The sequence below is a fragment of the Oncorhynchus clarkii genome, chromosome 1 (genome assembly GCF_045791955.1).
Source record: "Oncorhynchus clarkii lewisi isolate Uvic-CL-2024 chromosome 1, UVic_Ocla_1.0, whole genome shotgun sequence".
Taxonomy (NCBI): Eukaryota; Metazoa; Chordata; class Actinopteri; order Salmoniformes; family Salmonidae; genus Oncorhynchus; species Oncorhynchus clarkii.
In genome coordinates this window covers 18514348-18535670 of record NC_092147.1, presented here as the reverse complement: position 1 = coordinate 18535670, position 21323 = coordinate 18514348, and the positions used below count along the sequence as shown (strand labels likewise).

At 42.1% G+C, this 21323-nt stretch overlaps 1 protein-coding gene across 1 annotated transcript; it reads left to right on the top strand.

Moving 5' to 3' along the window:
• Positions 1 to 109: 109 nt before the first annotated feature.
• LOC139378782 (polymerase (DNA-directed), epsilon 4, accessory subunit) lies at positions 110 to 19927 on the top strand. The gene is made up of 4 exons (XM_071121321.1): positions 110 to 361; positions 13622 to 13706; positions 14334 to 14375; positions 17774 to 19927. The coding sequence occupies exons 1-4, from the start codon at positions 110 to 112 to the stop codon at positions 17788 to 17790; spliced, it is 396 nt and encodes a 131-aa protein (XP_070977422.1). The 3' UTR covers positions 17791 to 19927.
• The last annotated feature ends 1396 nt before the right edge of the window (positions 19928 to 21323 follow it).

Sequence of the window (21323 nt, the reverse complement as noted above, 5' to 3'; positions counted from 1 at the left end):
TTCTCCAATCACACACAAGGAATAGTTGGCGGGAGTGAAAGGGGAGGGACATTTTCTACGTTAGGAAAGTAGCACATGCTAGCTACGAACTGTATGTGGCTACAAGATAATGGCGGAAAGTGTTGCAGTCTCTGTCGCCCCCTTGGGACCCACAGAGTCGGACCCAGAGCGATGTGAAGGCGAGGAAGAGGTACGGGGGAACGAGGCTGGAGAGAACAACCAACAAACTGGGCCTGTTGCAGGAGCTCCCCAGAACCGTCTCGCGAAGTTACCGCTATCCCGCATTAAGGCATTGATGAAAGCCGACCCAGACGTGTCCCTCGCCAGTCATGAGTCTGTGTTTATCATAGCTAAAGCCACAGTAAGTTAAAACTATTACGTGGAGTAGCTACCAGTATGATAGTTTGTTTTCATATTTGGTAGCCTACAGTCAACATGAACTAATGCCATGTAAAGTCTACTGGCTAGCCAGCTGATTTATGGTCCTTGTTGTTGTAGTCAGTTAATTGAGTACCACAGGATGTCATAATACCCATAAAACCTAGAGGTCAAACGGGGAAATGGTTCCTATCGTTTTTCCACCTTTCATTTTTCCCATAGGGGATTTTGGAAAAACTTAAAATATGAGCTGTGTTTCGTGTAGGCTTACCCTGGCGCGACGTTTTCATAGCTGTGTAAATCTCTCCTAACAAATATATTTGCATGTATTTACCCTCCCAAAAATGAAATGCTAATTGGCTGCTAATGTGGCTATCATAAGGAACTACAAATGCAATGTTAATTTGGACAAGACTGCCAAATTGAGGTAAAACTAAGATTCTCTGGATTAACTATAATTTTAGCTAGATGTAGGAATAGATATGCAACATTTCTTTAAATGGACAATTCTGTGAACTGTCTTCTGCAACAAAAAATTATAATAATTGACACAATACCTGTTAGCGATGATGTGGTGGAGCTTGCATGGATTTGTAGTTTTGCATGATGTCTATTTTGATGCTAATTAGCCGTTTTAAATCTGAGCGTAAATAGAGCCGAATATATTGATACGTCACCTTGTCCGAGAGAGATTTACATACTTATCAAAATGTCACGCCAGGGTAAGCCTACATCAAATAACATTTTATTGGTCACATACATGCATATACAGTGGGGCAAAAAAGTATTTAGTCAGCCACCAATTGTGCAAGTTCTCCTACTTAAAAAGATGAGAGCCCTGTAATTTTCATCATAGGTACACTTCAACTATGACAGACAAAATGAGGGAAACAATTCCAGAAAATCACATTGTAGGATTTTTAATTAATTTATTTGCAAATTATGGTGGAAAATAAGTATTTGGTCACCTACAAACAAGCAAGATTTCTGGCTCTCACAGACCTGTAACGTCTTCTTTAAGAGGCTCCTCTGGCCTCCACTCGTTACCTGTATTAATGGCACCTGTTTGAACTTGTTATCAGTATAAAAGACACCTGTCCACAACCTCAAACAGTCACACTCCAAACTCCACTATAGCCAAGACCAAAGAGCTGTCAAAGGACACCAGAAACAAAATTGTAGACCTGCAACAGGCTGGGAAGACTGAATCTGCAATAGGTAAGCAGCTTGGTTTGAAGAAATCAACTGTGGGAGCAATTATTAGGAAATGGAAGATATACAAGACCACTGATAATCTCCCTCGATCTGGGGCTCCACGCAAGATCTCACCCCGTGGGGTCAAAATGATCACAAGAACGGTGAGCAAAAGTCCCAGAACCATACAGGGGGACCTAGTGAATGACCTGCAGAGAGCTGGGACCAAAGTAACAAAGGCTACCATCAGTAACACACTACGCCGCCAGGGACTCAAATCCTGCAGTGCCAGACGTGTCCCCCTGCTTAAGCCAGTACATGTCCAGGCCCGTCTGAAGTTTGCTAGAGAGCATTTGGATGATCCAGAAGAAGATTGACCGCCCGGGCAATGAAGGAGTGGCTTCGTAAGAAGCATTTCAAGGTCCTGGAGTGGCCTAGCCAGTCTCCAGATCTCAACCCCATAGAAAACCTTTGGAGGGAGTTGAAAGTCTGTGTTGCCCAGCAACAGCCCCAAAACATCACTGCGCTAGAGGAGATCTGCATGGAGGAATGGGCCAAAATACCAGCAACCGTGTGTGAAAACCTTGTGAAGACTTACAGAAAACGTTTGACCTCTGTCATTGCCAACAAAGGGTATATAACAAAGTATTGAGATAAACTTTGTTATTGACCAAATACTTATTTTCCACCATTTGCAAATAAATTCATTAAAAATCCTACAATGTGATTTTCTGGATTTTTTTGTCTGTCATAGTTGAAGTGTACCTATGATGAAAATGACAGGCCTCTCTCATCTTTTTAAGTGGGAGAACTTGCACAATTGGTGGCTGACTAAATACTTTTTTGCCCCTCTGTATTTAGCAGTTGTTATTGCGGGTGTAGCGAAATTATTCTTTGTACATGGCTCCAACAGTGTAGTAGTATCTAACAATTCACAACAATACACACACATTAAAGGAAAATAATGGAATTAAGACATATATAATATTAGGGTGAGCAATGTCGGATTGGCATTGACTAGAAAACAGTATATACATATTAAATTAGTAAAACGGTATGTAAACATTATTCAAGTGACCAGTGATTCCATGTCTATGTACTTAGTGCAGCAGCCTATAAGGTGCAGGGTTGAGTAACTGGGTGGTAGCCGGCTAGTGACAGTGATTAAGTTCAGTGCAGGATACTGGGTGGAGGCCTGCTAGTGATGGCTATTTAACAGTCTGATGGCCTTGAGATCAAAGCTGTTTTTCAGTCTCTCAGTCGCAGCTTTGATGCACCTTTACTAACCTCTCTTTCGGGATGATAGCAGGGTGAACAGGCAGGTGGTTGATGTCCTTGATTTTTTTGGCCTTACTGTGACATCAGGTGCTGCAGGTGTCCTGGACGGCAGGCAGTGTGCCCCTGGTGATATGTTGGGCAGACCGCACCACCATCTGGAGAGCCCAGCATTTGCAGACTTTGCTCAATGGTGCATCTGTGAAAGTTTGTGAGGGTCTTAGGGACCAAGCCATATTTCTTCACTACACTGTCTGTGTGGGTGGACCATTTCAGATTGTCATTGACGTATACGCCGAGGAACTTGAAGCTTTTCACCTTCTTTACTGTGGTCTCGTGGATGGGAGTGTGCTCCCTCTGCGGTCTCCTGAATCCACCATCAGCTCCTTTGTTTTGTTGAGGGAGAGGTAATTTTTCTGGCACCACTCCACCAGGGCCTTCACCTCTCCCTGTCTCGTCGTTGTTGGTAATCAGGCCTACTACTGTTGTCATCTGCAAACTTAATGATTGAATTGGAGGCGTGCATGGCCACATAGTCATGGGTGAACAGGGAGTACAGGAGGGGGCTGAGCATGCACCCTTGTGGGGCCCCTGTGTTGAGGATCAGCGTATTAGAGGTGTTGTTTCCTACCTTCACCACCTGGGGGCGGCTCGTCAGGAAGTCCAGGACCCAGTTGCACAGGGCGGTGTTCAGACCCAGGGTTCCGAGCTTAATGATGAGCTTTGAAGGTACTATGGTGTTGAAGGCTGAGCTGTAGTCAATGAACATTATTCTTACATAGACATTCCTCTTAGGGCAGTGTTCAGTGTGATGTCTATTGCGTAGTCTGGATCTATTGGGACGGTATGTAAATTCAAGTGGGTGGAGGTGATATTATACTTAACTAGCGTCTTATAGCACTTCATGATTACAGAAGTGAGTGCTATGTGGCGATAGTAATTTAGTTCATTTTTTTATTTTTTATTTTATTTAACTAGGCAAGTCAGTTAAGAACAAATTCTTATTTACAATGACGGTCTACCAAAAGGCCTCCTACAGGGGCTGGGATTAAAAATAAAAGATAAATATAGGACAAAACACACATCATGACAACACTACATAGAGACCTAAGATGACAACATAGCAAGGCAGCAACACATGACAACACAGCATGGTAGCAACACAACATGGTAGCAGCACAAAACATGGTACAAACATTATTGGGCACAGACAACAGCACAAAGGGCAAGAAGGTAGAGACAGCAATACATCACGCAAAGCCGCCACAACTGTCAGTAAGAGTGTCCATGATTGAGTCTTTGAATGAAGAGATTGAGAATACTGTCCAGTTTGAGTATTTGTTGCAGGTTGTTCCAGTCACTAGCTGCAGCGAACTGAAAAGGGGAGCGACCCAGGGATGTGTGTGCTTTGGGGACCTTTAACAGAATGTGACTGGCAGAACGGGTCAAGTATGTGGAGGATGAGGGCTGCAGTAGATATTTCAGATGGGGGGGAGTGAGGCCTAAGAGGGTTTTATAAACAAGCATCAACCAGTGGGTCTTGTGACGGGTCTACAGAGATGACCAGTTTACAGAGGAGTATAGAGTGCAGTGATGTGTCCTATAAGGAGCATTGGTGGCAAATCTGATGGCCGAATGGTAAGGAACATTTAGCCGCTCAAGAACACCCTTATATTTACCTTTGCTTTCTCGGGTACAGGAACAATAGTGGACATCTTGAAGCAAGTGGGGACAGCAGACTGGGATAGGGAGAGATTGAATATGTCTGTTAGAGGTCGACCGATTAATCGGAATGGCCGTATTTTTGGACACCGATTTGGCCTATTCTTTTTGATTTATTTATTTTTTTTAAATGTATTTTTAACACCTTTTATTTATTCTTTATTTAACTAGGCAAGTCAGTTGAGAACACATTCTTATTTTCAATGACGGCCTAGTAACGGTGGGTTAACTGCCTCGTTCAGGGGCAGAACGACAGATTTTTACCTTGTCAGCTCGGGGGATTCAATCTTGCAACCTTACAGTTAACCAGTCCAACGCTCTAATCACCTGCCTCTCATTGCACTCCACAAGGAGACTGCCTGTTATGCGAATGCAGTAAGCCAAGGTAAGTTGCTAGCTAGCATTAAACTTATCTTATAAAAAACGATCAATCAATCATAATCACTAGTTAACTACAAGTGGTTGATGACATTACTAGTTTATCTAGCGTGTCCTGCGTTGCATATAATCGATGCGGTGCATATCGTTGCTCCAATGAGTACCTAACCATAAACATCAATGCCTTTTCTTAAAATCAGTACACAGAAGTAAATATTTTTAAACCTGCATATTTAGCTTAAAGAAATCCAGGTTAGCAGGCAATATTAACCAGGTGAAATTATCACTTCTCTTACGTTCATTGCACTCAGAGGCAGTGTATATGCAACAGTTTGGGCCACCTAATTTGCCAGAATTTTACATAATTATGACATAGCATTGAAGGTTGTGCAATGTAACAGGAATATTTAGACTTATGGATGCCACCCGTTAGATAAAATATGGAACGGTTCGATATTTCACTGAAAGAATAAACGTCTTGTTTTCGAAATGATAGTTTCCGGATTCGACCATATTTGTATTTTATTTTTTATTTTACCTTTATTTAACTAGGCAAGTCAGTTAAGAACAAATTCTTATTTTCAATGACGGCCTAGCAACAGTGGGTTAGGGGCAGAACGACAGATTTGTACCTTGTCAGCTCGGGGATATGAACTTGCAACCTTTCGGTTACTAGTCCAACGCTCTAACCACTAGGCTACCCTGCCGCCCCTATATTAATGACCTAAGGCTCGTATTTCTGTGTGTTATCATGTTATAACTAAGTCTATGATTTGATAGAGCAGTCTGATGGTAGGCAGCAGCAGGCTCATAAGCATTCATTCAAACAGCACTTTTGTGCGTTTGCCAGCAGCTGTTTATGGCTTCAAGCCTATCAACTCCCGAGATTAGGCTGGTGTAACCGATGTGAAATGGCTAGCTAGTTAGCGGGGTGCGCGCTAATGGCGTTTCAAACGTCATTCGCTCTGAGACTTGGAGTGGTTGTTCCCCTTGCTCTGCATGGGTAACGCTGCTTCGGGGGTGGCTGTTGTCGTTATGTTCCTGGTTAGAGCCCAGGTAGGAGCGAGGAGAGGGACGGAAGCTATACTGTTACACTGGCAATACTAAAGTGCCTATAAGAACATCCAATAGTCAAAGGTTAATGAAATACAAATGGTATAGAGAGAAATAGTCCTATAATTCCTATAATAACTACAACCTAAAACTTCTTACCTGGGAATATTGAAGACTCATGTTAAAAGGAACCACCAGCTTTCATATGTTCTCATGATCTGAGCACTTTTACTTTATTCTCCAAACACTTTGTTTTTGCATTATTTAAACCAAATTGAACATGTTTCATTATTTATTTGAGGATAAATTGATTTTATTAATGTATTAAATTAAGTTAAAATAAGTGTTAATTCAGTATTGTTGTATTTGTCATTATTACAAATGTTAAAAAATGTAATCGGCCGATTAATCGGTATCGGCCTTTTTTGGTCATCCAATAATCGGTATCGGCCTTTTTTGGTCATCCAATAATCGGTATCGGCCTTTTTTGGTCATCCAATAATCGGTATCGGAGTTGAAAAATCACAATCGGCCGACCTCTGTCTGTAAACGCTCTAGCCAGCTGGTCATGAAACACAGCCCTTATTTGAAGTGTTTCTAAAATCCCCTATGGGAAAAATGGTGGACTGCATGGTTTTATTGGTATTATGAAAATGGGACAGCTAGTCAGTTGTACAACTGAATGCTTTCAACTGAAATGTGTCTTCTGCATTAACCCAACCCCTCCACTGTGGGGCTCTATAGCCGACAGTAATTGCGGGCTAGTCTTTGGGTGCTGAAGTCAGTCCTTCTTTGGGATTTGGATGGTGGATCGCATTCAACTTTTAGGTGCATACACCGCCACCTATTGTACTGGAGTGTGAGGCCAGTCACGACCTACCTACATTAAATTCTCTTCATTTGTCCTGTTCCTCTAAGAATGTGAAATATAGCCCTAGACATCACCACCTTTACTCATTAAATATACACTATCCAATTCCACTACTTTGACCCCATCTGCTCCTGCACCATGCTAAGGTCCTGGGAGGATGGAACACCACCTCTCAACAAACCTTGTAACTATTTTGATGTCAAATCTCTTATACCCAAATACATGTCTCCAGCTGCCACCACAACATCTATTTTCTGTGATTTACATTCAATAACTGTGGTACTGTTGATTACTATTGCTATGAACGCTAAGAAGCCAACCTTACTAATGCATAAATTACTTGTTGGTCTATCACTATGTGCTGGCACAAAACAACTACTCCCTGGAATCCTCCCAGGATTCCTCACCCTTTTCCCATCCTTGTCTACTTCAAATCAAATTTTATTTGTCACATGCTGAATATAACAGATATTCACCTTAGTGTGAAATGCATGTTTGGGCCTTCCTCTGACACTGCCTAGTATATACAGTGGGGCAAAAAAGTATTTAGTCAGCCACCAATTGTGCAAGTTCTCCCACTTAAAAAGATGAGAGGCCTGTAATTTTCATCATAGGTACACTTCAACTATGACAGACAAAATGAGGGGAAAACATCCAGAAAATCACATTGTAGGATTTTTTTTGAATTTATTTGCGAATTATGGTGGAAAATAAACTTTTGTTATTGACCAAATACTTATCTCAATACTTTGTTATATACCCTTTGTTGGCAATGACAGAGGTCAAACGTTTTCTGTAAGTCTTCACAAGGTTTTCACACACTGTTGCTGGTATTTTGGCCCATTCCTCCATGCAGATCTCCTCTAGAGCAGTGATGTTTTGGGGCTGTTGCTGGGCAACACGAACTTTCAACTCCCTCCAAAGATTTTCTATGGGGTTGAGATCTGGAGACTGGCTAGGCCACTCCAGGACCTTGAAATGCTACTTACGAAGCCACTCCTTCGTTGTCCGGGCGATGTGTTTGGGATCATTGTCATGCTGAAAGACCCAGCCACATTTCATCTTCAATGCCCTTGCTGATGGAAGGAGGTTTTCACTCAAAATCTCACGATACATGGCTCCATTCATTCTTTCCTTTACACGGATCAGTCGTCCTGGTCCCTTTGCAGAAAAACAGCCCCAAAGCATGATGTTTCCACCCCCATGCTTCACAGTAGGTATGGTGTTATTTGGATGCAACTCAGCATTCTTTGTCCTCCAAACACGACAAGTTGAGTTTTTACCAAAAAGTTACAGTGCCTTGCGAAAGTATTCGGCCCCCTTGAACTTTGCAACCTTTTGCCACATTTCAGGCTTCAAACATAAAGATATAAAACTGTATTTTTTTTGTGAAGAATCAACAACAAGTGGGACACAATCATGAAGTGGAACGACATTTATTGGATATTTCAAACTTTTTTAACAAATCAAAAACTGAAAAATTGGGCGTGCAAAATTATTCAGCCCCCTTAAGTTAATACTTTGTAGCGCCACCTTTTGCTGCGATTACAGCTGTAAGTCGCTTGGGGTATGTCTCTATCAGTTTTGCACATCGAGAGACTGACATTTTTTCCCATTCCTCCTTGCAAAACAGCTCGAGCTCAGTGAGGTTGGATGGAGAGCATTTGTGAACAGCAGTTTTCAGTTCTTTCCACAGATTCTCGATTGGATTCAGGTCTGGACTTTGACTTGGCCATTCTAACACCTGGATATGTTTATTTTTGAACCATTCCATTGTAGATTTTGCTTTATGTTTTGGATCATTGTCTTGTTGGAAGACAAATCTCCGTCCCAGTCTCAGGTCTTTTGCAGACTCCATCAGGTTTTCTTCCAGAATGGTCCTGTATTTGGCTCCATCCATCTTCCCATCAATTTTAACCATCTTCCCTGTCCCTGCTGAAGAAAAGCAGGCCCAAACCATGATGCTGCCACCACCATGTTTGACAGTGGGGATGGTGTGTTCAGTGTGATGAGCTGTGTTGCTTTTACGCCAAACATAACGTTTTGCATTGTTGCCAAAAAGTTCAATTTTGGTTTCATCTGACCAGAGCACCTTCTTCCACATGTTTGGTGTGTCTCCCAGGTGGCTTGTGGCAAACTTTAAACAACACTTTTTATGGATATCTTTAAGAAATGGCTTTCTTCTTGCCACTCTTCCATAAAGGCCAGATTTGTGCAATATACGACTGATTGTTGTCCTATGGACAGAGTCTCCCACCTCAGCTGTAGATCTCTGCAGTTCATCCAGAGTGATCATGGGCCTCTTGGCTGCATCTCTGATCAGTCTTCTCCTTGTATGAGCTGAAAGTTTAGAGGGACGGCCAGGTCTTGGTAGATTTGCAGTGGTCTGATACTCCTTCCATTTCAATATTATCGCTTGCACAGTGCTCCTTGGGATGTTTAAAGCTTGGGAAATCTTTTTGTATCCAAATCCGGCTTTAAACTTCTTCACAACAGTATCTTGGACCTGCCTGGTGTGTTCCTTGTTCTTCATGATGCTCTCTGCGCTTTTGACGGACCTCTGAGACTATCACAGTGCAGGTGCATTTATACGGAGACTTGATTACACACAGGTGGATTGTATTTATCATCATTAGTCATTTAGGTCAACATTGGATCATTCAGAGATCCTCACTGAACTTCTGGAGAGAGTTTGCTGCACTGAAAGTAAAGGGGCTGAATAATTTTGCACGCCCAATTTTTCAGTTTTTGATTTGTTAAAAAAGTTTGAAATATCCAATAAATGTCGTTCCACTTCATGATTGTGTCCCACTTGTTGTTGATTTTTCACAAAAAAAATACAGTTTTATATCTTTATGTTTGAAGCCTGAAATGTGGCAAAAGGTCGCAAAGTTCAAGGGGGCCGAATACTTTCGCAAGGCACTGTATATTTTGGTTTCATCTGACCATATGACATTCTCCCAATCTTCTTCTGGATCATCCAAATGCTCTCTAGCAAACTTCAGACGGGCCTGGACATGTACTGGCTTAAGCAGGGGGACACGTCTGGCACTGCAGGATTTGAGTCCCTGGCGGCGTAGTGTGTTACTGATGGTAGGCTTTGTTACTTTGGTCCCAGCTCTCTGCAGGTCATTCACTAGGTCCCCCCGTGTGGTTCTGGGATTTTTGCTCACCGTTCTTGTGATCATTTTGACCCCACGGGGTGAGATCTTGCGTGGAGCCTCAGATCGAGGGAGATTATCAGTGGTCTTGTATGTCTTCCATTTCCTAATAATTGCTCCCACAGTTGATTTCTTCAAACCAAGCTGCTTACCTATTGCAGATTCAGTCTTCCCAGCCTGGTGCATGTCTACAATTTTGTTTCTGGTGTCCTTTGACAGCTCTTTGGTCTTTGAGGTTGTGGACAGGTGTCTTTTATACTGATAACAAGTTCAAACAGGTGCCATTAATACAGGTAACGAGTGGACGACAGAGGAGCCTCTTAAAGAAGTTGTTACAGGTCTGTGAGAGCCAGAAATCTTGCTTGTTTGTAGGTGACCAAATACTTATTTTCCACCATCATTTGCAAATAAATTCATTAAAAATCCTACAATATGATTTTCTGGATGATTTTTTTTTCTCATTTTGTCTGTCATAGTTGAAGTGTACCTATGATGAAAATTACAGGCCTCTCATCTTTTTAAGTGGGAGAACTTGCACAATTGGTGGCTGACTAAATACTTTTTTGCCCAATTGTAGGCGCTGGATGGCAAGCAGCGTTGCCCCAGTGATATACTGGGCAGTATGCACTACCCTTTGTAATGCCTTAAGTCGGATGCCGAGCAGTTGTCATACCAGGCGGTGATGCAACCGTTCAGGATGCTCTCGATGGTGCAGCTGTAGAACTTTTTGAGGATCTGGGGACCCATGCCAAATCTTTTCAGTCTCTTGAGGGGGAAAAGGTGCTGTTGTGCCCTCTTCACGACTGTCTTGGTGTGTTTGAACCATGATAGTCTGTTGGTGATGTGGACACCAAGGAACTTAACTCTCAACCTGCTCCACTACTGCCCCGTCGATGTGAATGGGGGCGTGTTCTGCCATTTTCCTGTAGTCCATGATCAGCTCCTTTGTCTTGCTCACGTTGAGGGAGAGGTTGTTGTCCTGGCACCACACTGCCAGGTCTCTGACCTCCTCCCTATAGGCTGTCTCATCGTTGTTGGTGATCAGGCCAACCATTGTTGTGTCATCAGCAAACTTAATAATGGTGTTGGTGTCGTGCTTGGCCACAAAGTCGTGGGTGAACAAGGAGTACAGGAAGGGACTAAGCACGCACTCCTTAGGGGCCCCTGTTTTGAGGATCAGCGTGGAAGATGTTGCCTACCCTTACCACCTGGGGGAGGCCCATCATGAAGTCCAGGATCCAGTTAACAGATGGAGGTGTTTAGTCCCAGGGTCCTTAGCTTAGTGGTGAGCTTTATAGGGACTATGGTCTTGAACACTGAGCTGTAGTAAATGAACAGCTTTCTCACGCAAGTGTTCTTTTTGTCAAAGTGGGAAAGGGCAGTGTGGAGTGCGATTGAGATTGCGTCATCTGTGGATCTGTTGAGGCGGTATGCAAATTGGAGGTGTCTAGGGTTTCCGGGAGGATGGTGTTGTGAGCCATGACCAGCCTTTTAAAGCACTTCATGGCTACTAACGTGTGTGCTACGGGGCGGTAGTCATTTTGGCAGGTTACCGTCGCTTTCTTGGGCATATGGACTATGGTGGTCTGCTTAAAACATCAAATCAAATGTATTTATATAGCCCTTCGTACATCAGCTGATATCTCAAAGTGCTGTACAGAAACCCAGCCTAAAACCCCAAACAGCAAGCAATGCAGTGTAGGTGCAGGTGTAGAAGCACATAGGTATTACAGACTCGGAAAGGGAGAGGTTGGAAATGTCAGTGAAGATACTTGCCAGTTGGTCCGCGCATGCTCTTGAGTACACGTCCTGGTAATCTGTCTGGACCGCGGCCCTGTGAATGTTGACCTGTTTAAAGGTCTTGGTCACATCGCCTACGGAGAGTGTGATCACAAAGTCGTCTGAAACAGCTGGTGCTCTCATGCATGCTTCAGTGCTGCTTGCCTCGAAGTAAGCATAAAAGGTATTTAGCTTGTCTGGTAGGCTTGCGTCACTGAGCAGCTCGCGGCTGGGTTTCCCTTTGTAGTCCGTAATAGTTTGCAAGCCCTGCCACATCCGACGAGCGTCAGAGCCTGTGTAGTACGATTTGATCTTAGTCCTATATTGATGCTTTTCCTGTTTGATGGTTCGTCAGAGGGCATAGCGGGATTTTTTTTATAAGCGTCCGGATTAGTGTCCGACTCTTTGAAAGCAGCAGCTCTAGCCTTTAACTTGGGCGGATGTTGCCTGTCATCCATGGCTTCTATTTGGGATATATACGTACGGTCACTGGGGACAACGTCGTCGATGCACTTATTGATAAAGCCGGTGACAGGTGGTATACTCCTCAATACCATTGGATGACTCCCGGAACATATTCCAGTCAGTGCTAGCAAAACAGTCCTGTAGTGTAGCATCCGTGTCATCTGACCACTTCCGTATTGAGCGAGACACTGGTACTTCCTGCTTTAGTTTTTTGCTCCTAAGCAGGAATCGGGAGGATAGAATTATGGTCAGATTTGCCAAATAGAGGGCGAGGGAGAGCTTTGTATGCATCTCTGTGTGTGTGAAGTAAAGGTGGTCTAGAATATTTTTTCCCTTCTCCCCTCCGGTTGCACACGTGACATGCTGATGGAAATGACGTAAAACGGATTTAAGTTTCCCTGCATTAAAGTCCCCGGCCAATAGGAGCGCCGCTTCTGGATGAGCATTTTCTTGTTTGCTTATGGCCTTATACAGCTTGTTGAGTGCAGTCTTAGTGCCAGCTTCGGTTTGAGGTGGTAAATAGACGGCTATGAATAATATAGATGGAAACTCTCGGTAGAAGTGTGGTCTACAGCTTATCATGAGATACTCTACCTCAGGCGAGCAATACCTTGAGACTTCCTTAATACTAGACGTTGTTCACACCCCCCAATTCTCACAAGGCACCCCGATCTCCACCCCCTGTATTTCTGTAACTGCATTATTTCCTCCAACTTGGCCCAATTCACATTTCCAATTGCCCATCTTGACATACCAAGCTAGAACAAGCCCTACGTCTCAACCAATAGCCAAGCAATTATTCAGCAACTTCCAGAGAGGGTCAGGCTCCTTGAGCTTTGCGGTGGCTACTGGTTTGGGTGTCCTCGGCAGGACGCTGTCTCTGTAAACAAGTGATCACACATTGTTCTGGGTTCCACTGCACAAGAGGGGGTTTGTGGAGTTTTATGAACATCAAGGCAGACGCACAGTGACTTGACTTTTTTTCAGAGTTCTAATTGGCCAAAGTGGTCAAGCCTCCTACAGGTCTCCGCAGTGCACACACACAGCCTATAGTTAATCATTCTAGCCACTGCCAGAGATAAGACAGGGAAGAAACCACCATTTACCTCTAGGCTGCTATACATATTTATTTGGTTTGTCATCCTATCATTTTTCATGGAATTTTAGTGGTAATTAAATATAATTTGATTTAGAAATCATTAGAATGAATTTTTCAGAAGTAGTTTTACCAGCTCCATGTATTCTAAAATTGAAAAGTGAGGGAGCGCCGCTCCTTTGCGCTCCGGCAGCACTACATCCCTGGATGTTACTCACTGTATACTAAACTTCAGTTCATGTCTTCCAGGAACTCTTTGTTGAGATGATTGCCAAAGATGCCCTGGTGTATGCCCAGCAAGGAAAGAGGAAAACTTTGCAGAGGAAAGATTTAGGTTAGTAATGTCAAGTGGACATGTTGTAGACCAAACATTGATCCTATATACCATATGCTTAGTGTAATGGTCACCAAAGCCTGGTTCTGGAGAGCCACAGGGTTTGCAGACTTTAGTTCCATCCCAGTACTAAACACATATTAGGCCTATACCTGCTTCAACTGATCGAGGTCTTAGTGTTGAGGTAGAACAAAAGCCTGCACACCAACTCCCACCAACAATAAACACTTTTATTGTAGGACACACACCTCATCTCATTGAGGGCTTGATGATTCATTGACAAGAGGAATCAGGTGTTTATCTAGGGCTACAGCAAAAGTGTGTACAGCAAAACTGTATTTGAGTTGGTGTGCAGGCTTTTGTTCTTCCTCACCACTAAGACCTTGGTAAGTTAAATCAGGTATAGGCCTACCTCTACAGGACCAGGAATGGTGGCCACTTGGCTAGACCAGGGGTAGGCAACCCTAGTTTTTGATTTAACCAACCTAGAAGACCAGGTGTGTTGAATTTAGGCAGTCGCCAAACTGATCAAAGTACCAGCGGCACTCCAGGAACAGGGTTGCCTACCCCTGGGCTAGCCTTTGACTAGTTGTTCCTAACTATTGTTTTTGTTTTTTCCACTAACAGACAATGCAATCGAGGCCATAGATGAGTTTGCTTTTCTGGAAGGTAAGTTCTCTTCCATTTTCTTCCAAGGATGCTTCTTTACTAAACCTCTACCATGTTTTTTCCTCATAAAATTGATAATAGATTTTTTGTAATCGGATGATCCTGCTGTGATGCATTTGCCTGATTCATTGGCTGTACTGAATCAGTAATGAATCAAATAAAAGTGTATGGGTCGCGTACACATATATGCAGGTGTTGTAGCAGGTGCAGCAAAATACTTATGCTACTAGCTCCAAAGGTGCAGTAGAATACCTTGCAAATACATAAAATCAAGAAATAACAATCCAAAGTGAATATATAGTTTATATATATTACACTGAGTGTATAAAACATTTGGAATACCTTAATATTGAGTTGCACCCCCTTTTGCCCTCAGAACAAACTAAATTCGTCAGGCATGGACTCTACAAGGTGTCGAAAGCATTCCACAGGGATGCTGGCCCATGTTGACGCCAATGCTTCCCACAGTTGTCAAGTTGGCTGGATGTCATTGGGTGGTGAACCATTCTTGATACACACGGGAAGCTGTTGAGCATGAAAAACCCAGCAGCGTTGCAGTTCTTGAAGCACTCAAACCAGTGTGCCTGGCACCTAATACCCTGTTCAAAGACACCTAAATCTTTTGTCTTGTCCATTCACCCTCCGAATGGCACACATACACAATCCATGTCTCAAGGCTAAATCATCATCTTCATCTACAATAAGGGATCATAGGTTTCACCTGGTCAGTCTTTGTCATGGAAAGAGCATGTGTTCCCAATGTTTTGTACACGGTGTGATAGACACACACACACAGACAGTATCTATCACACTGTGTACAAAACATTAGGAATGCCTTGCTGATATTGTGTTACATTATGGGGTATTGTGTGTAGATGGTTGAGAAAAGAACAATGAAATTAAATAGTTCTTGCATAGTTTCGAGCGGTGCTTTGGGTCATTGTCCTGCTGCAAAATCTGGATCTCTACAAATCAGCTGGGCTAGACAATCTGGACCCTCTCTTTCTAAAATGATCTGCCGAAATGGTTGCAACCCCTGTTCAACCTATTTCGTATCATCCGAGATCCCCAAAAATTGGAACGCTGCCGCGGTCATCCCCCTCTTTAAAGGGGGAGAAACTCTAGACCCACACTGTTATAGACCTATATCCATCCTGCCCTGCCTTTCTAACATTTTCGAAAGCCAAGTTAACAAACAGATCACCAACCATTTCGAATCCCACCGTACCTTCTCCACTATGCAATCTGGTTTCCGAGCTGGTCATGGTCAAGTTCCTAAACGATATCATAACCGCCATCGATAAAAGGCAGTACTGTGCAGACGCTTTCATCGACCTGGCCAAGGCTTTTGACTCTGTCAATCACTGCATTCTTATCGGCAGACTCAATAGCCTTGGTTTCTCAAATGACTGCCTCGCCTGGTTCACCAACTACTTCTCAGAGTTCAGTGTGTCAAATCGGAGGGCCTGTTGTCCGGACCTCTGGCAGTCTCTATGGGGGTGCTACAGGGTTCAATTCTCGGGCCGACTCTTTTCTCTGTATATATCAATGATGTTGCTCTTGCTGCTGGTGATTCTCTGATCCACCTCTACGCAGATGACACCATTCTGTATACATCTGGCACTTTGGACACTGTTAACAAACCTCCAAACGAGCTTCAATGCCATACAACACTCCTTCCATGGCCTCCAACTGCTTTTAAATCCTAGTAAAACTAAATGCATGCTCTTCAACCGATTGCTGTATATTTCACTGGTCATCCCCAAAGCCAACACCCCCTTTGGCCGCCTTTCCTTTCAGTTCTCTGCTGCCAATGACTGGAACGAATTGCAAAAATCACTGAAGCTGGAGACATATCTCCCTCACTAACTTTAAGCATCAGCTGTCAGAGCAGATTACAGGTGTGCTATTTACAGTAAATCTGTAAATACCCCACCCAACTACCTCATATACCCCGTATTGTTATTTATCTTTTTGCTCTTTTGCACTCCAGTATCTCTACTTGCACATCATTATCTGCACATCTAACACTCCGGTGTTAATGCTAAATTGTAGTTATATCTCCTCAATGGCCTATTTATTGCCTTACCTCCCTAATCTTCTACATTTGTTCAGACTGTACATAGATTTCTATATTGTGTTATTGACTGTGCGTTTGTTTAACTCTGTGTTGTTGTTGTCGCTTTGCTTTATCTTGGCCAGGTCGCAGTTGTAAATGAGAACTTGTTCTCAACTGGCCCACCAGGTTAAATAAAGGTGAAAAAAATAATAATAATAAAGTAGGAGGAAATTGGCTCCAATTAAGCGCCGTCCACAGGGTGTGGCATGGCGTTGCAAAATGTAGTTATAGCCTTCCTTCTTCAGGATCCCATTTACCCTGTACAAATCTCCCACTTTACCACCACCAAAGCACCCCCAGACCATCACATTGCCTCCACCATGCTTGTGTCAAGCACTCCTCCGGCATCTTATCATTTTTTCTGCATCTCATGAATGTCTGTGTTCTTTTGCCCAACTTAATATTTTCTGTTTATTGGCCAGTCTGAGATATGGCTTTTTCTTTGCAACTATGCCTAGAAGGCCAACATCCCGGAGTCGCATCTTCACTGTTGACGTTGAGACTGGTGTTGTGTGGGTACTATTTAATGAAGCTGCCAGTTTAGGACTTGTGAGGCATCTGTTTCTTAAACTAGACACACTAATGTACTTGTCCTCTTGCTCAGTTGTTCACCGGGGCCTCCCACTTCTCTTTTTTTAAATTCTGGTTACAGCCAGTTTGTGCTGTTCTGTGAAGGGAGTAGTACAGAGCATTGTACGAGATCTTCAGTTTCTTGGTAATTTCTCGCATGGAATAGCCTTAATTTCTCAGAACAAGAATAGACTGACGAGTTTCAGAAGGAAGTTCTTTGTTTCTGGCCGTTTTTGAGACTGTAATCGAACCCACAAATCCTGATGCTCCAGATACTCAACTAGTCTGAAGAAGGCCAGTTTTATTGCATCTTTAATCAGGACAACAGTTTTCAGCTGTGCTAACATAATTGCAAAAGGGTTTTCTGATGATCAATTAGCATTTTAAAATGATAAACTTGGATTAGCTAACACAACTTGCCATTGGAACACAGGAGTGATGATTGCTGATAATGGAACTCCGTACGCCTATGTAGATATTCTATTAAAAATCAGCCCTTTCCATCTACAATAGTAATTTACAACATGAACAATGTCTACACTGTATTTCTGATCAATTTGATGTTATTTTAATGGTAAAAAAAATAGCTTTTCTTTCAAAAACAAGGACATTTCTAAGTGACCCCAAACTTTTGAACTGTAGTATATATTAATAATAGATTTGTATAGTATGGTTGACAATATTTAGTTTTTCTATGTTCTCTTTAAAGGTACTCTCGATGCCTAGACACTCTCAGAAGAAAGAAGGCAGTTCAAAGATCAGAGGCATTTGGAAACCAGACTGACCTGTCTTGCTTTTGAAGTAACATCACTGAGTTGGTAATTACATATTTGAGAAGGTTTTGGTACTGGTTGCAAGGAGTTCCCTTCCTGAACATGTACAGTATATACTGACATCATTGATGATCCTCCTTCAATTAGTCTTGTATGCAAGGAATCTGACTTTTTTGTTGTTGTAAGTAATGTGAGGTGTGTTGAAATAAATCATACAAATGTTTGTAAATCTAAAAATTGTCGTTTTAATCAAGAAAGCTTTATTGGGAAGTGTAATTTATTTTCAAAAGAAATGCATCCATCTTCATTTAGTGTTCTGTAGTGTCCAGCTGTTTAGGCAACAACTACACTGTGCCAGTTTCCAATGTGAGGAAAATATAGACTTAACATTTTAATAAAATGGAAAGTACGATACATCAAATTCTATCCAGCCAAAATCATTTAAAACCTCTAGCAGACACAATGCTTTACAGGGGGTCTAGCAAATGACCAGGTCTATATTTTGCGGACTAAGGGGTAAGACGTTGGGCATTTCCTTACCTAATATCTATTACTCTGTCTGCAGGTTCCAAGCTTAGAGACTATATTTACGTATCATACCATTATATCCTGTTTGTTTTGCTGTTTCTATAAACTATCGGGCCAGAGAGAGGGACTTGAGCTGCAGGACAGGTCCATAATCAAAAAAGCATAATATGAGCTTTTCTGAAGATTACGATGGCTCACGCCAGGACAGACACACATGCTGGAGAAAGTGGCTGTGCTGGTGGTCTGGAGCTATGGCAAATTAAATGTATCTGGAGGAAATCAAGGCTGGACAAAAAAAATACACAACTTAGGTGCTCCTTGTGCATTCCTGAATAGGTTCTGCTTTAGTGTATCAACAGAATAGTGGGTTGAGTGCAGTTTAGCCCACCTGCCATGCATTATATTGCTGCAGAACAATATATTTCATTCCCAAATGATTTCTAATGAACAATTACACACTTCATTAAACATATATCAAATCTGATGGGTGTAACTCATCCCTTGGTTACTTTTCAGTATTTCTGAGAACTTTCACTAATTTAATGTCATTGTAATTTATTTCCTAGCACCAGTAAAATTAGGAGGATTATTTATTACAAGGTCCCCTACCTTCTCAATTTGACATGTTTTTATTTTTGCAGTTTTTGATGGACATATCCGTTTTGGAAAAGTGTTCTGTTTCCCCACATGAGCACTGTCAAGACCATTGAGTGTTGCAATGATTTTAAATAATTGATTTCTATGTTTAACCAAACACGTTCAGGTTTAGTGTTACAGTATATAAATACAATCCTGTGTGAACCATAGATGTTAGTTTGAGGACTGCCTCAAAGGGTTCCAGTCTACTCCCACCGGAAGAATGCCAGGCAGCATAGAATATCTAGTTGTTCTATTTGTTGTATGTTGTAGTTGTATGTTATGTGCTTGATAAATTATGCATCTCAAAATTGGACAAAGATATGCCCCCTGAAACCTAACTTAACACTAGATCGAGTCCCCGAGCTGACAAGGTAAAAATCTGTCGTTCTGCCCCTGAACAAGGCAGTTAACCCACTGTTCCTAGGCCGCCATTGTAAGTAAGAATTTGTTCTTAACTGACTTGCCTAGTTAATAACACTCTTTTGGGTTAAACAGCCCTGGCCTGGACCACAGGTATAGTTATCCTTGCCCTACAACATCCCCAGGACATACTTATCCCTCCTCCGGCTCTCTACCTCCTCAGAGGAACACTGGTTTAGTCCATGACTTCATAGGTGGATTTACAGTCACTTGTGGTCTTCTGAATACTTTTACAATGATCTATTAATCGCCCCAAAGATATGCATAAAATGTGTTTGGCTCAGGAGCAGACTGGAGTAATGGGGAAGGTATGTTTTTGCAGCTGAAATATTCCAAACCTGATTTCTTAAGGGTTGAATTCTTGCCCCCTCCACACCCCTCAACAGACTGCATAGTTTCACTTCCAGGGCTCAGGTATGCACACAGTAGGGATTACACTGTGGCCTTGTCATCTTAATAAATGCCACTACCTAAATCCCATCATTCAGCAGGGATTTAAAGCATCATTTGTCCTGTATTCATTGGCGGTGTGTTTTACCACGTTGACTATTCATTGAATTTGGGATTCTCTCCAGGTGTGTATTATTCCTTTGTACAACTACATAATTATATAGAACAATACATTTCCAGTAGCTACTACTGTAAAATACAAAACAAGATATGAAGTGTCTTAACGTTACAGTAGTTAATAGCTTAACACTTCCTTGTATTCACTGAAAGCATTTATTCTAAGGTACATTAAACAGTAGGTATTCAGTCTCAAAATGAAAAGACTAATGTTATTTGGGTTTTCCAGTCCAAAAGGTTATTTAGGCTTTCTTGTCCAAAAGTAGTTTTTTTTTCTCCAGTTTTTTGTTTGTTTTTCAGACAAGGGTTTTATTTCATTTGTTCAGTTTTAACTTTGTGTATATTTTATGTATAAAATATTTTTAGAGCATTCCTTCCACTTCCTTTTTCAACCTCGTTTATTTAATTGAATACCAAAGGCATTAGAGAACGTGCTGTAATTCTGCAATAGTTTCATTGCTTTGTTAGAAGGGAGGTTTCTGACATCGTAGGGAGCATCAGCTGGGTTCTAATGACACCCAACCTGCCAAAGCAAACGGTCTCTTCCCAAAGCCACCACTGTGGGTCTCCAGGTCATTCAATCCTCAAACGCCAACCAGCGTTAACTTTGTATCCATTTCCTCTAACATAAGCCATTTTATATTTGACATTTTATTATTTAGTTATAGTTGTGAATTTGGGGGCTTGTCCCACACTGGTCCCAAAGGCAATTTAAGTAATGCACTTGCCAACTTTTGCTATTACACTTTAGATGCCCATTTCTGACACCAAATGTTGTAAATTCATGGGGTAGCCTTCTGGGACTTGCATTTGTCAGTCCAAGACCTTTACCATTAAACCAAGAGAGGTCCTAACCTCTTGACAAGGTTGTTAGGTGTTGTATTGAGAATGTTAGAATCGCTTCTATACAAAGTCTGTCACAGTTGAGACTATGAAATATCGAAGCTATAATGTACATTCGTCTGGCAGATCATATTTCTCATCTTGTGATCTGTCTAATGGTAGAGAGCTGGTTGCCGTTTTATGTCATCGTCTGACTATTGACATCTGTTTTTAACATGTTTAGTTTCAATGAAAACCATAACAGGAGCAGACACACCTAATACTTGTGTTTTCTCCTGGCAATCACACCCTGCTGCTGTTGGTTCAACTCACTCTTTAATCATGTGAATTGTTGATGCTTGAACCACAGATAAGCTAAAGCCTTCAAGCGTACGATGGTGGTTGGTTTTGGAAACAGGCTGCGTGTAACTGTCTTTGTATTTTGAACCATGTCGGTATTACTGATGCCTTAGTCATTTGCATGGATAAAAACCACATGAATATATTACA